The following is a 13,462-nucleotide window of genomic DNA, read 5'->3' on the forward strand; positions in this document are numbered from 1 at the left end:
CCACGCGTGAAGAACTGCTGGGTGCAAAGCTGTTCATGAGCTGGGGTCTATTCAGGTAACTTCCTTCAGACTTCTGTCTCTGTTGGCATCTCCAAGGCCTTTAACATTTTATGTAGGAATTCCTCACAGAACTTTATGGACTTATGTGATAGCCTTGTAAGGTGATTAAGCATAAAACCCATTTCAAAGAGAGGTGGGGCAAGCTGAATTTTAATTGTTCTGTCAAAAATCTGCATCTGAGTTGGGATAAGAAATGATGTGCAACTTCATGAGTCCAAGGTTGTGGGTTCAATCCCCATAGGGGCCATTTACTTTAGAGTTAGACTTTATGATCCTTGTGGATCCCTCCCAACTCAGGTTTTTCTGCGAATCTGTGAGTTGTGGATCATTGCCCTACCCATGAGGTCTGTTTGATGTAAGCAGAAAGAGGTCTGACCTCACTCTGTATCACTGAAAACAGTATAGTTGATATAACAGTAAACACACTCCACTAGGAGGAATTTTCTTCAGAGTCCTTTGACCTACTGCAGATTTTCTTTTAACTTTTTGAAGTTGCTCTCTAAACCTTCAAGTCCAAAGTCCTTCATCTTAATTACCCAAGGTACACCTATACCTTTCAAGATAAATAGTTTATAGAAATAAAAGCTATTGGCACACCTCTTAACAACACTTCATTGCTTGTACATTTGATATTTTGGCAGCACACTTTCAAGATCTAAAAATACAGAGTGATGTGCAGAGACACACAGTGCAAATTTACGAAGCTGTGCTGTCCTAGAAACACCCAACAGCTGAAAACATTCTGACCCAGTCTGAACACCAGATGTGCCTTCCACAGAGGCAGTCAGACCCTTGCCTTCCCTCTCTTTTCCCTTAGGAAAGGACTCCAGGGTAGATTTGGCCTGACACAGCAGGACAGAAGTGACAGAGTATGTGACCCTACAAAGTGAGTTTCAACAGCATCCGTGCTTCTACCTCCTCCCCACTGTCACACGTCCTGAGTTTGCACAGGACCAGACTGCAGCAACTGACCTTAACTGTGGCAGAAAATACTTGGATTTTCTCCCTCATGGAAGTTTTGCAGCTATTTTAACTACTGTTGTTGTTTTGCGCCAGTCAGCTCCAGAATAAAATCAGGTATGGATCAGAACCCATGATGGAGTGCTTAACTGCTTGTGACATGAGCAGATACAAAAGTGAGGTGGAAAATTCAATGCCAATATTCTTAAAAACTCCTGTTCTCCTTTACTTAAGGATAAAGCTACAAAAATGGAGTTTTAATCCTATTCATCAGCAACAGAGTATGTGGAAAATCCATTTTTAAAAGGCTTCTATCCAGCCAAATCTATGAAGGAAATGCTTGAAGACACAACCATTGAGTCAACTATGGACAAAACCAGAACTCTAAACTTTCACTGTAAAATTAAAAAATCTGATTATTTCAATCTCAGTCTTTCAGAGGACTGCAACACTTCTTTTTGTATGTCTGGGATTTAGGACCGTTGTAACATTTCAGAGCACCTAAGCTGAACTCCCTTCTGCTCTACATTGTTTGCATTTCACTGGGAAAAAAAATCACACTGGCTATAATTTTCTCACATTTTCCTTTAAGAAAAGTAATTTTGGGCACAGATGTGAAAAATGTTACCAAGTTTTCTCTGGTGCTGATGAACTATGGTAACTATTTACATGCTCATTCTATATCTAGCAATTTTAGTATAAAACCATCAAAACAAAGAAGGAAGTTTTTGCCGCCATATTTTAGCCCTTGTTAACTGTGTTTAGACAACACCTTATTAACTGTGTTTAGTTGACCATGTGCTCAGTTACTACAATTCAGTTGCAGCAAATAACTGAAAGCACAGGAACAACTCCCTCATGCCTGTATCCCCCAGGTCCTAGCCTATATATAAAATAATTTGTGACTATTATTTATTCTCTTACAACAGGCAGGAAAAAGAAAAAATAATGGAACAAGCACCCTGGTTCCATGATACACTTTTTTCTTATGGTAACTGAACACCTTTAAAAACACTTTTCCAAAAATTACCATAACAGTCATTTAACAGCACTTACGTTAATCTCATTCTTTAAAAAGAAGACAGTACCCATCCTCTTCATCCCATGTGTCCGATAGGCTACAAGGTATCTAAAAAACGACTAAATCATTATAATTAAGAGCACTATTTTCACAAATGTTTCTGACTAGAAAATGTCTTTAACTTCCTAAACTGCCTGAAAGCTTGCAATGACTAATGCCTTTGTTCCCACCTGCAATTTTACCTCTCCAGCTGAGAGAGGAGAGGAAATGCACTATCAGAAAATGTTGGCTTTCCCTGGGGAGGTGAATGTGATTACTAGCAATGGGCACTCTCTGTGGCTGCCCTCTGCTCTAAGTTCCTGTATCCATGTTCCCCACAGTGAGCTCCAGCCCTCTCCTGCTGGAGCTCTCCCACCCCTTCACCCACCCCTCCGGCAGGTGCTGCCTGCAGTGCCTTGCTGCCCATCCTGCTGTGCTGCTCTGGCTGGCTCCATGGCCGTGCCATTTAATCCTGGACTGGTGAATGACGCAGCTAAAACAGTCTGTCCTCCACTTCTTAATGACATGATTTCATTGCTCTCATTCATTGTGAGGAAAACAAAGACTGGGAAAGGCAAAGACTTTCCAGCGGCCTTGGCACTAGAGAGTTCAAAATGTGGAGCTGTGCTCTGAGCAGCTCTCTGCTCTAGGAAGCCACTGAAAAGGAGCTCAAGACAGTGGTTGGCATCTCTGCTGGATCTTGTTTTAAATATGCTCCTTTACAGGGTAGCAGAAATACACAGGCTACAGTTGAGAATGCAGCAGGAACATTCTGTATTAGTAACCATTATGTTTATTACAGACTCTTATCTCTATAATCCACTGCTCTGAATAACAGAAATGGGTCCCTCCAAAACATACACAAATGCAAAGCATGAGAACACCAATAATTTGACAAGCCCCAAGAGTGAAACCTTCATTCTGATGTTTTGCTGCCCAACTGCTCCTCAGCCTCTCCCCCTGACCATTTCCTAACTGCGAAGGAGAACAAATCAATCTTGCAGTTCACCCACACAGTCCTCCTTTATCAGACCTGCAGGTGAAGGAGACTCATTCAGGGCAAAGTCCAAGCCACAGTAATGTTTAAAAAAAAGGCTGGAATAGGGGAGATGAGGAATAACACTTTGTTCAGTATGATGCTTTCTTATCCTAAAACCTGCTGGTTAGCAGTACTGGAAGTACTTTATAATGAGGTTCTCTGGCTCTCAGAACCATGTGTGTGAGCACAACTTGTGCTGATCTCTGCAGTTATCATCAGTCTTCTTGGCAGAAAATTTCTTGTTGCATAAACTCACACATACTTTGAGGTTTGGGCTCAGTCCTATCAAAATTCCAAAGCAAATTTGAGAGAATTCCCCTTCCATTTCTAAAACAGACCCCTACCACTGAACCAAGCATACAAGCCTTGCTTTTCAGACCTGTCTACTGTAGTGATCCAGATGCAATTCTAGAAAGCTTTGCAATGCAAATCAATTGAGTTTTCAGGTGGGACCAAAATCTGAAGTCAGGCTAGCTCAGACTGATTTAGAAATTGTGCAAATATTTTACAGGGCTCCAAGAAATAATATATCATTTGTACAGCTATGCAGACCCATAAGCACATGCATGCATGCCTGGGTGGTGTTAGGATCCCATGTGATAAATTCTGGGGAAGGTAATGAGGTCTATCAAAGTGATGGCTCGCTCTGTAGTTTCCAAGTGAGAGCAGATACTGTGCATCCTGCATCAGCCTTTTTTTTCTTCTTGGCAATAAATTCCTCAGTGTGGGACCACTCCCTTCAGCCCCTCCCTCTTGTCAGCAGATTTCTTAGTCACAACTCACCTGGCTCCCCAAACCATTTCTTTGTCCTTTTTATTGACAAAACTGGAAGGAAAGCCAGACCTAACTTATTTCTTTCCCTCCCCAGGGACTTCATTAAGCATACCAAGCAGTAACATCTCTGCAGGGCTCCCGATCAATGGACACTGTCATCTGGAGATTTTAATCACATTAACACCACAGCAGAGGAAAATCCATCTGACTCTCCCCTGCTAAAGTGGCAAACTCAACAATTCTGCCAATTGCTGCAACTACTACTTGTAAGGCTCATTTGTATGTGTGGATAAAAATCAATCTACCACAGGTACTGCCTTCCGGTCTCTCCTCATGGAGCCTGAATAAATGTAGTTTGATTCTCCAGATCTGCCTTCCTTATGATTGGGAATAGCTATATTCAGGCAATCCCAAGAGCAGAGCACAAAACCAAAAAATCAGTAAGTGAAGCTTTGTGAGCTGGTGGAAGAACTTGTACTGCTTAAAAAGCACAGCAGAAAAAAAAGAAGCTTGGGTGTAGATCCCTACCAGTAGTCTGTGCAACAGAGGGGAGGATAACTGGTAAAAGTGAAGAGAGTTATTCTTGCATGGAGAGCCTTACCCAGAGCCCTCAGCAGCTGTGCAAGGGCTGGGTTTTGGCAGAGATAAGCAGGGAGCAGTGGCCAGGCTGAAGGGCAGCTGCACTCAGTCATCGCCCGAGGAACACCAGAGGGACACTCTTGTACCCATACACTGCCACAAATCACATAACTCTTTTCATACAGAGAATGAAAAATAATCTTCCAGCTCTAACCACGCATCCTTGCATCTCCTCTGATTTCCAAAGAGTCAGTTATAAGCTAATCAATAGTAATTACCTATCACCTGGTTTTAGCCCATTCATGACATTGCTTCCTGGTGACCTAGCATGGAGGGTGGGAACTTCCAGGAACAATATTTCCTGATGAACGTTGTTACTTCTTGAGCAATACCATCACTAAATAATAATAGGACTTTGTTGTAGCTGAAATTCACTGGCACCCTGTGAAGGCTGCATAATCAGTGAGATATTTTTCTTTCAAGAAGTATTTCCTAGTTCTTGGACATTTATTTCGACAAGTTTGGACTGTGGCTCAACTATCAAAAAGGAAAAAAAAATCAATTTTCTACTTAAGCCTCGTGTTTGGTGCAAAATCTCATAGGAATTAAGGAATCCATCTGAGGATTTCTAAAGTAGCCCATGAGGATTCATAAGCACACTGTGCCTCTTAAGCAGTCCTTAATGAATGCATCAGGGGCATTTGCACTTGTTCCTCTGTTGTTACTGAAAATTATTCTCAGCATCCAACATCATCTCAAGGCAATCTTAGAGTAAGTACAGAATTGCAGTGATTTACATGATAATCCAAAAAAGTGGCATTATCTAGTTCTGCAGGATAAATTAAAGATACTTACAGGATCAAAAGTATCAAGTTGGCATGTATAGCACTGAAATTTATGTATTCAGGAGTTTGAAATTATCCTATGCAAATAAAGCCAAACAGTAATAAAGTAAAAGATTTAGCAAAGAATCAAGCCAACCAATGAAGCCAGCCATCAGTAAAGCTGTAAAACTGGCAGATAACAAAGTAAGAAAAATCTAAGTTACAGGGAAACACTAGCATTTGACAGAATAAAGGAGGCTTAAAGAAGCTAGAAGTTATAATACAATTGTAATGAGCTGCTCAGATCCATAATTTAATACCAACTGCTGGTCTGGAGCCACTGATCTTCTTTTCCATTCTGTCCTCAGTGGGGTGATGCTCCTGCAAGCACCTAAAGAAGTTCACATCTCAGGGATTCGCCTACAGTTAGCAAATAATTTATTTTTCTTTTAAATTCAACAACCTGGGGGGAGGATGCTGAACGGTACAGGCACAAGGAGACACATTTGTTTAGAAGAAGCTGAACTTGTGACAAAACCAAACTGTGACTCTGCTAAACCCCGGGCCGACGCCCGTGCGCAGCCCAGCCCTGCGTGCGAGCCCTGCTGGCCCTGGCAGGGTTTATTTGCAGCCTGGCTGCAGAGGAAGCGCTGGATTTGACAGGTCATGCAAGTTAACACCTCTCAGCGCTGTATTCCCACTGCCTCCAACAAGCACAAGCTGTCAGAGACTTACTCAGAAGGAAACACATGGAGATACAGTTCCCCAGGGATTTCTGCATGGAGGAGGCCCTTTCACCATGCTCATGAACCAAGTGTTGAGGCTGAGTAAAAGGCAGAAGTGACACCACACAGGCAGAGATGGATCTGATTGATTCCTTTTAAATTAATTATATACCTTCTCTCTAGTACAGTTCCCTACTTAAGCCATCAGACAGATGTTCTTTATTCTTCAAATGTGCGCTTCAGTCTGATCCCTGTATAAAATTGAGAGGCAAAGTTTCACTCTCGGGGGCTTTGCTTTGGGTATTATTCATGCTGGGTGGTGGGTGACCTATGAGAGCTCCTGTGGGCTGGGAGAGGGTGAGCCCATGAGAAAGGTGTAATTCAAGGTGATATACTGAGTGTGAACACACATTGATTGTGAGAGAGGGGAAGGAACAGGGGCAAAATGAGCACAACAGTTTTTCAAATGATGTAGTGAATTCACTTCACTAAGATGTTCATTTTCCAGCAATAAAGGCAAGCAAGCTAAGTCAGAGAAAAAGAAAAGGTCTTAAAGAACCTAGGTGCAGCTTAGCATTGAGTAGAGATTTTTCATAATAATTTTTAGACAATCCTATCCGTATCTCCTGTAAAGTACCATCAGCCAGGTCTCACAGTTACTCCATGGTTTACTTTTAATTAGGCCTGAGTAGGTAAAAACAGTAAAATCAGCTTACATTCAAAATTACTTTGATGAACACAGGAGTCCACAGCACTAACAGCAGAGTGAACAAAGGGGTGAGATTTCAGAAGATGGGCACAGTATTTTGCCACATGGCATCAGCTACAAATCTGGGAATAAGGTTAGTTAGAATAAATAAGGTAGATATTGGAGATACATCTTCTTGACAGTTCTTTGTTTTATGACAATTTATTTTTCTTAGTCTGTATATTTTTATCACCTCTATACAGTTTTTTTAATGCCAGCTACCATTTGTCTTGCACTGTATGAATTCACTCTACACAACGCTGTTTCTATTTTCCTACTGGAATTGGAGTAACTTGTGGAAAATAAACTTTTCTTCTTAAACTGTTAAATTTTACCCAATGGATTTTTGTCTTCTCTCCAATCATTCTGAATTTCTACTGTTCACCCAACATTCAACTTCATCTCCAAAATGGTAATTAAAAAAACGTTTCTTTATCTGTCATGCAAGAAAATCAGGAAAGTATGTAAAGATGAACATGGTCCTATAGAAATAAATTGTTAAGTAGGTGCATATTAAGCCTTTTACTGATTTGGGTTCTGAGAAATGTCCTGAGAATATGCATTAAAAATGCTTTACAAATATAGGGAATGTTTCACTTTGAATTAGCTTCCTTTTAAATTTATAATTGAGAAGAGTATTAATTCACCTTAAATGTGCTTATTAATTTCAACGTTATTTGGCAAACATTCCTATTTTCAGTGATTAATTTTCTCTTTGAATGTACTGTCAGGACCTTATAAAATTTCAGAGTATTTTAAGATTTTGATGGGTTGCTCAGCAACATATGAAATTAAGTTGTGTTTAAATCTCCACAGCAAGTATCTGTGAACAGCAGTTCTTACAATGGGACATAAATCTCAGCCATCTTTTATCGATTTTCCTACTTACACGCATGATAGCTAGAAAGTATTTCAGAGTCACAAATCCAAGCAACTGAAGTCTTTTCTTTAAATATATGTTTTGTCTTTTCTGTTTCATTCAGCTCAGAACTGAGCTCTTCACATAATGGCATGTCTTGAATTCCCTTGTCAGGAGCCCTCTGTGGGTGCAAACCCCTCTACAAGCGCTGCTGTGCTTTCAGTAGGAAATCAGTCAACACCAGTTCTGTAAAGGCAACGTGAGTCACCTTCCTTTAGTGTGTCTTTTGGGGTTTGTCTTTCAATTTATAACACCTGTTGCAGGAATTTGCTTTTGAGGCTCTGGTTAGCTCTGTAGTAAGCAGGTAGCAACCTTTTAGCTACATTTGATACTATTTCTACTGCTTAGAGAAAGTGGGAGAAAGACATTTGGAAACCCTGTACTGACATCTACTCATTTCCACCACAGCTACAATGCATAGCTGGGTTTGGATTAGAATCTAAGTGATCTCAGGAGATGATAAGAGCATTATAGTGACGTGGCTTGGCTAGATGAAGAGATATTCTTCCTTTCACTGCACCCACCAGCCAAAGTCAAGCTAAGCCTCTGCCTACAAATGATTGCATCACGTTAGATGTTTTAGCTTCCTTGCCTCCTGCACTGATGTGACAGCACTCCCTAGGGAAGACAACCTTTTACTATTATTAGTTAGAGCCTTGACCCTGAAACTTCTGTTGTCAGCCCCTTAAGGATATATAGGAAAATTGGCCATGCTGCTGTCCTCTGTGAAGATGAGGTGATCAAACATGTTTAAGCTCTTTGAAAGAAAAGCTACCCACCCATACACAGGCTCTATGGCCTATAAAAGGAATTACAAAAATCCATATGAGATGTAATGAAAACATGAATTAATGACTTGTATCCTTCTGCGAATCCTGGCCTCAGCTTTGATAGACTCCAAGTAAAACATTCAATGAATGGCCCTGACTTTATGTTCAAAGTGTCACAAATATAAAACTGGCAATTCAGGTTTGATGTGTTTTGCCCCCAAGAAATATTCAAAAGTACAGGACTGACTGTCACTCTAATTGTGCAGGTGAAACAGCAATGGTTTCCTTGGGGTCTTATGGGACTGAAGAAAGACCTTTTGTGTAGCTGCCTAACAGCAGGTTCCTGTTATCACAGAGCAACATGGTTCTGCTCCCCAAGGACCTCAGTACATAACCAGGCTGGGTAAACACACTTAATTAAAATGTAGAAAACAAACCAAAACAAAACAGAACAAATCTTCAATGACTGAAACAAGTCAACAAACCTGCTAGGGACCAAAAGACCAAACCAGCCCAGCAACCCCAGTATCTCAAAATGATTTCTCAGCCAAAGATTTCAAGAGATGATGTTTTCACAGTGGCTTCCAAATGAAAAGCAAGATTTACTGTCATTGCTCCTACTGAAGTTTTCAGTGACAAAATGTTCAAAACCAGTCAATGCTTTCAAAGGAAAATAAAGCTGCTTTTTCTCTCAGAAATCCTGCTGGCTGCCAGTGTTGACACAAAACTCGCTCTTGACCAGGCTCCTGAATGCTCAGCGAGCTCAGCAGGGTGGTGTAATTGTTTTGTTTATTTATAAGCGTGGCGAGTTTCCTACTGTAACAGCTACCACATTTAAATGATCTTGGCAAGCGTGAGGGCATACAGGATACCTTCTGAAGAAGGACCATGTGATTGCCTGGCAGGCAATTTCCTTTTCTTTTAAAGCCCAAAACACATCTTTTCAGCCTCTGCTAAGTGTTACTATTTCTGAGGGTATTTGAAGCAGGTAAAAGAGTAGGACTGCTAAAAGCGAGATAAACAAGGAGCCCAGAAAAAAGCCTCACACTGACCTTGAGGCAGAATACTGAGGGCTCTCCAGGCAAGTTTTTCTTCCTCAGTACAACCACTCATGGCCGACAAATACATTACTTAGAATTTCTGCAAGGTATTGTAAAACTCAGAGCATTTTAGCATCCCAGAAAGCCAAAGAGGAAATCTTTTGAAACTTAAGGAGCATTTTTCTGGATCCGTAGTAATCAGTAGTATCCAGTCTCCTAAATGTACCTGAATAGACCTTTGGAGGAAGCTGGAATGCCTTTCAGACCAAGCATATATAAACACAACACCTAGTTACAACAGGAACCAGAAAAAAACCAAATCCAAGTTACTTGGCAAGTTCACAGCATGTCAAGTGCTGCTTGCTGAGACAGTCAGTAAGGTTGTGACAGAAGGCCCCAGAAAGGACACTGGTGCTGAAGCACCAGGTAATGGATGTTCCAGTGAACACTTCTATAAGTCTTTGTCTTATGTCTTCATGAATTCTTTGTCACCTCTCCTGTTTTCCAGGGAAGAAGTCAAGGGGTTTCCTATGGGATTTCATGTTGCTAGGGAAGCTACAAAGGTTTCATGCTGTCTTACTGCAAACATTTGGGGTTGTTTTTTCCCTTTCCCTACTTCTCTCTTCTGCACACTACTCAGCACCTCAGAAGAGCAAAACATAGTCATATAATTTTCATAATCAGTTGATGCCCATGGTAAATCCAGCAGATTAAATGCACTGTGCTTCTGTGCAGGCCAAACATCGGACACACCCCCTCCATTCTGCTGTCTCTTTTCCTAACACACAGAGCAAAGGGTGAGTTCTGCAGGGCTTCAGGAACCCTTGTCCCTGCGTGGTGCTATTTGAGCTGACAGAGGAAGCAGACTGTGCAGTTGTGAATCCCTCTCCTAACTCTGCCCTTCTGGCCAATGCTTCTCATCTGCACAAGCAGGGCTCTCCTTGAGTGCCTGCCCTGAGGGGCTCTCTGTGGCAGATTCATCCTGGCAGCTTGAAGCTTCAAGACGTGAAGTCCACAGTTTTATATCAGCCAGCATCGCTCAGCAGCTCATGCTGGCCATGAGTTTTTAGCTACTTCATATGATTACAATGGGAAACTCCAATCAGCAAGTAATGAATCTGTTTATGTCAAAGTCCATCTAGGCAGTGCAGTGTAAATTCATGCTATTCATTGATCACTGCATTGATTACTTGAGATTTTGGGAGGAAATTAGCCAGCGAAATTGCTTTAAAAGTCTACACTGTGAATGCCAGCCCACATCTCAAAATAATATGATTTTTAAATTCTCCCTAGACATCTTATGCAAAGGAGAGTTCCAAAATCATGCTTCCCCACCTAAGATTGAGAATTAAACTACAAATGCTTTGTGTAAGCCATCTAGTTCCTACTGTCCACATTCATTAAGAAAGTGCTATCAGAATTGGGATCCTGCTGGCTACAAACAACTTCACAAATTGATCCAAAACCAAAATGCCATCTAGGATCCGATTCAACGGCTGCTGAGATTCAGCCATTTCTGGAACAAACAATGACAACTGCTTACAGGACCTTAAAGCAAAATGATGTTAGACACACAGCCAGAAATACAGCACCAAGTGCAATCAAATGAAAATTACAAATTTCCAAGGTGTTACAACTTGCTCCCAAAGTTATCCAGACCACTAAAAGTTTTGTCTGCTCTGAGATATTCTTTGATGTGCTGATGAGCTATTAAAACCAAGCCAAATAAAGTTCTTTTGTTAGCATGCCCTAGCTATTAGAAATACAATTTGTTTTCCCCTGCTAGAGTTTTGGAAAGTTTCAAGGTGATACAATTTTGGAGAACAAAAGGAAAAACCATGAAAAAATTCCAAACTTCCCCATTCCTGCTTTATTTCACTCTGTAGAGTCTCTCAGCAAAAACTATTCCCATTTTGTGAGAAACAATGCACCATTCACACCTGCTCAGTAAGCAAACACGTTTTATGCAGTTGTGAAGTAATATAATCAGTAAGTATTATATTGAAATTAGAAAAATATGAGTAGCAGTGTCTGATAATGGTTTGTGGATGGTCTCTGTGTTGTTCAGTGAGCTCTAAATTACAGTCGCAATAGTCCCTGAAATGAAGGATAGTCCTCAGGTTATCTGTGTACTGCTACTAGTAATTTGTACCAAAATTCGTGTGTTTGTAAGGGCTGTTTTTATCAGCATTTGTTTATTCATTCATTTATCTTCAGCCTCATTAAAATTAGCATATTAGCATGTAAAGTGGAGTTCAGATTGGCCAATTTGACTTCAACAACTACCAACACAATCCAAACATGACATTCCCCATACTAAATACAGAGTGAACACACAGCCAAGAGATGTGCATCACTAAGAAACAGCCTTTCCCTGTGGAGCCACCTTTTTGCTACAGTCACAAGCAATTGTGATGGAATAACCAGAAGTCAGTCACAAGCAATTGTGATGGAATAACCAGAAGTCAGCTCCTGATATCAGTTACAGTGGTCTAATTTACCTGTCATCAAAGCAGTGACTTTTGTTTTACCTCACTGTAATGGGGATCAGAGTCCTGACTGAATATTCCATACATACACACCACATAAACATAATACTACTAGCACCTGAGACAAGACTAACATCTCAATGTGTTTATTTCCATTTGTAGCTTGCATGGTAAATGTATTGCAATGATAAGTGCTTTTTCCCATGTCCTCCTGTATTTTCACCTTTATTACTGATTTCTCCCCTCTTCAAACGCTTTATGATCTGCTAAGTCAAAAGGAATAATTTCAATGTTAAGGAATGGATCAGGACACAACCCGGAATAGCAGAAGCAAAGAAATGCCATTTCTGTGTGAGCCTGTTGTTGCATTAGCAGTGCTGCTGCAGGTGAAGAAGCCCAAACCTCTCCAGGGCCTGGTGTCAAGGCAGGTGGTGTGAGGAAGTGCCTACCTGAAGACGGCGAGGCTCAAAGACCAGAGCACTAGCGGCTTCCTCAGCTCAAACTTTGCTCGTTTGTTCATTAGGTGCCGACCACCAAATATAAAGGCAGCGTACAGAGCTGAAAACAGGAATGATTTCTTCCTGCAAAACAAAACCAAAAAACACTTGTCAAATGTTTAATTAATATTAGATACACAGCAGAGTCACATACAGACACCATGGCTAAGGGCTTGTGTGCTTCCTTGAAAGGAAACTCTTTCAGAGACATTTCTGCATTCCAGCTGAGCTTATCATTTCAGTATGAAATTACATGCCTGCACACACTCATGGCTGGGTTCAGGCAAAACTGACCCTGGGGAAGTTCTGAAAAAGGACAGACAAATTTGGCTCCCATTCTTCACCAGTTTCAGAAGACTGAACTTCTGTGAGGAACAGAATAGATGTGGCAGAGCCCAGACACACTTCTGCAAGCAAAACGTGGCTGGAACTTGAACAAGCTGATCACATTCTGTGCCTCATTTATCTTTTGCATATAAATTTTTGTTTCCTAGAGGATCCTCCCTATGTGGCATTTTAGTTTCCCACCGTTTCCCCTAAAAAGACACTTAAAGATCAATAGCCCTGCAACACACCATGATGAGTCTCACAAGAAGCAGAGGATCAACAAGGAGAGGTCAATAGCCCCACCAAGCAGCAGAACCATGCTGGTTGGCACTGCCCTGTGGCATTGCCCTGCCTGTGACTGCTGGTTCAGGAAATCCAGTGCATTTGCTGAAAGGTCCAGCAGAGCTCTCTAGAGGAACTTCAATTATACTCCTCAAATTGCGAATTTTATTTTTAAAACTGCCTGATAGTAGTCCAGCTCAGCAATAATCACCAAATATTTGAACTCTGCTACTGTAACTCATTTTAAATCAACCATTAGAGGTCCAAAATAGACTAAGCCTGGGACTCCTTCCCACACAGCACAACATTATACTGACTAAGGCTTCATAATGTACATCATTAATGGTGGCCTAACTGGAAGGGCATCTA

General features: G+C 41.1%; 1 protein-coding gene across 1 annotated transcript in view; it reads right to left on the reverse strand.

The window, feature by feature from the left end:
- The window catches only part of ELOVL6 (ELOVL fatty acid elongase 6), a 78,812-nt gene that overhangs the window by 16,829 nt on the left and 48,521 nt on the right, over window positions 1-13,462 (reverse strand). The window contains exon 2 of the mRNA XM_058024414.1: window positions 12,437-12,568. Within this exon, the coding sequence (XP_057880397.1) occupies window positions 12,437-12,568 (132 nt within the window). The remainder of the gene's footprint in view (window positions 1-12,436; window positions 12,569-13,462) is intronic.

This window comes from Melospiza georgiana, chromosome 5, assembly GCF_028018845.1.
Source record: "Melospiza georgiana isolate bMelGeo1 chromosome 5, bMelGeo1.pri, whole genome shotgun sequence".
NCBI lineage: Eukaryota > Metazoa > Chordata > Aves > Passeriformes > Passerellidae > Melospiza > Melospiza georgiana.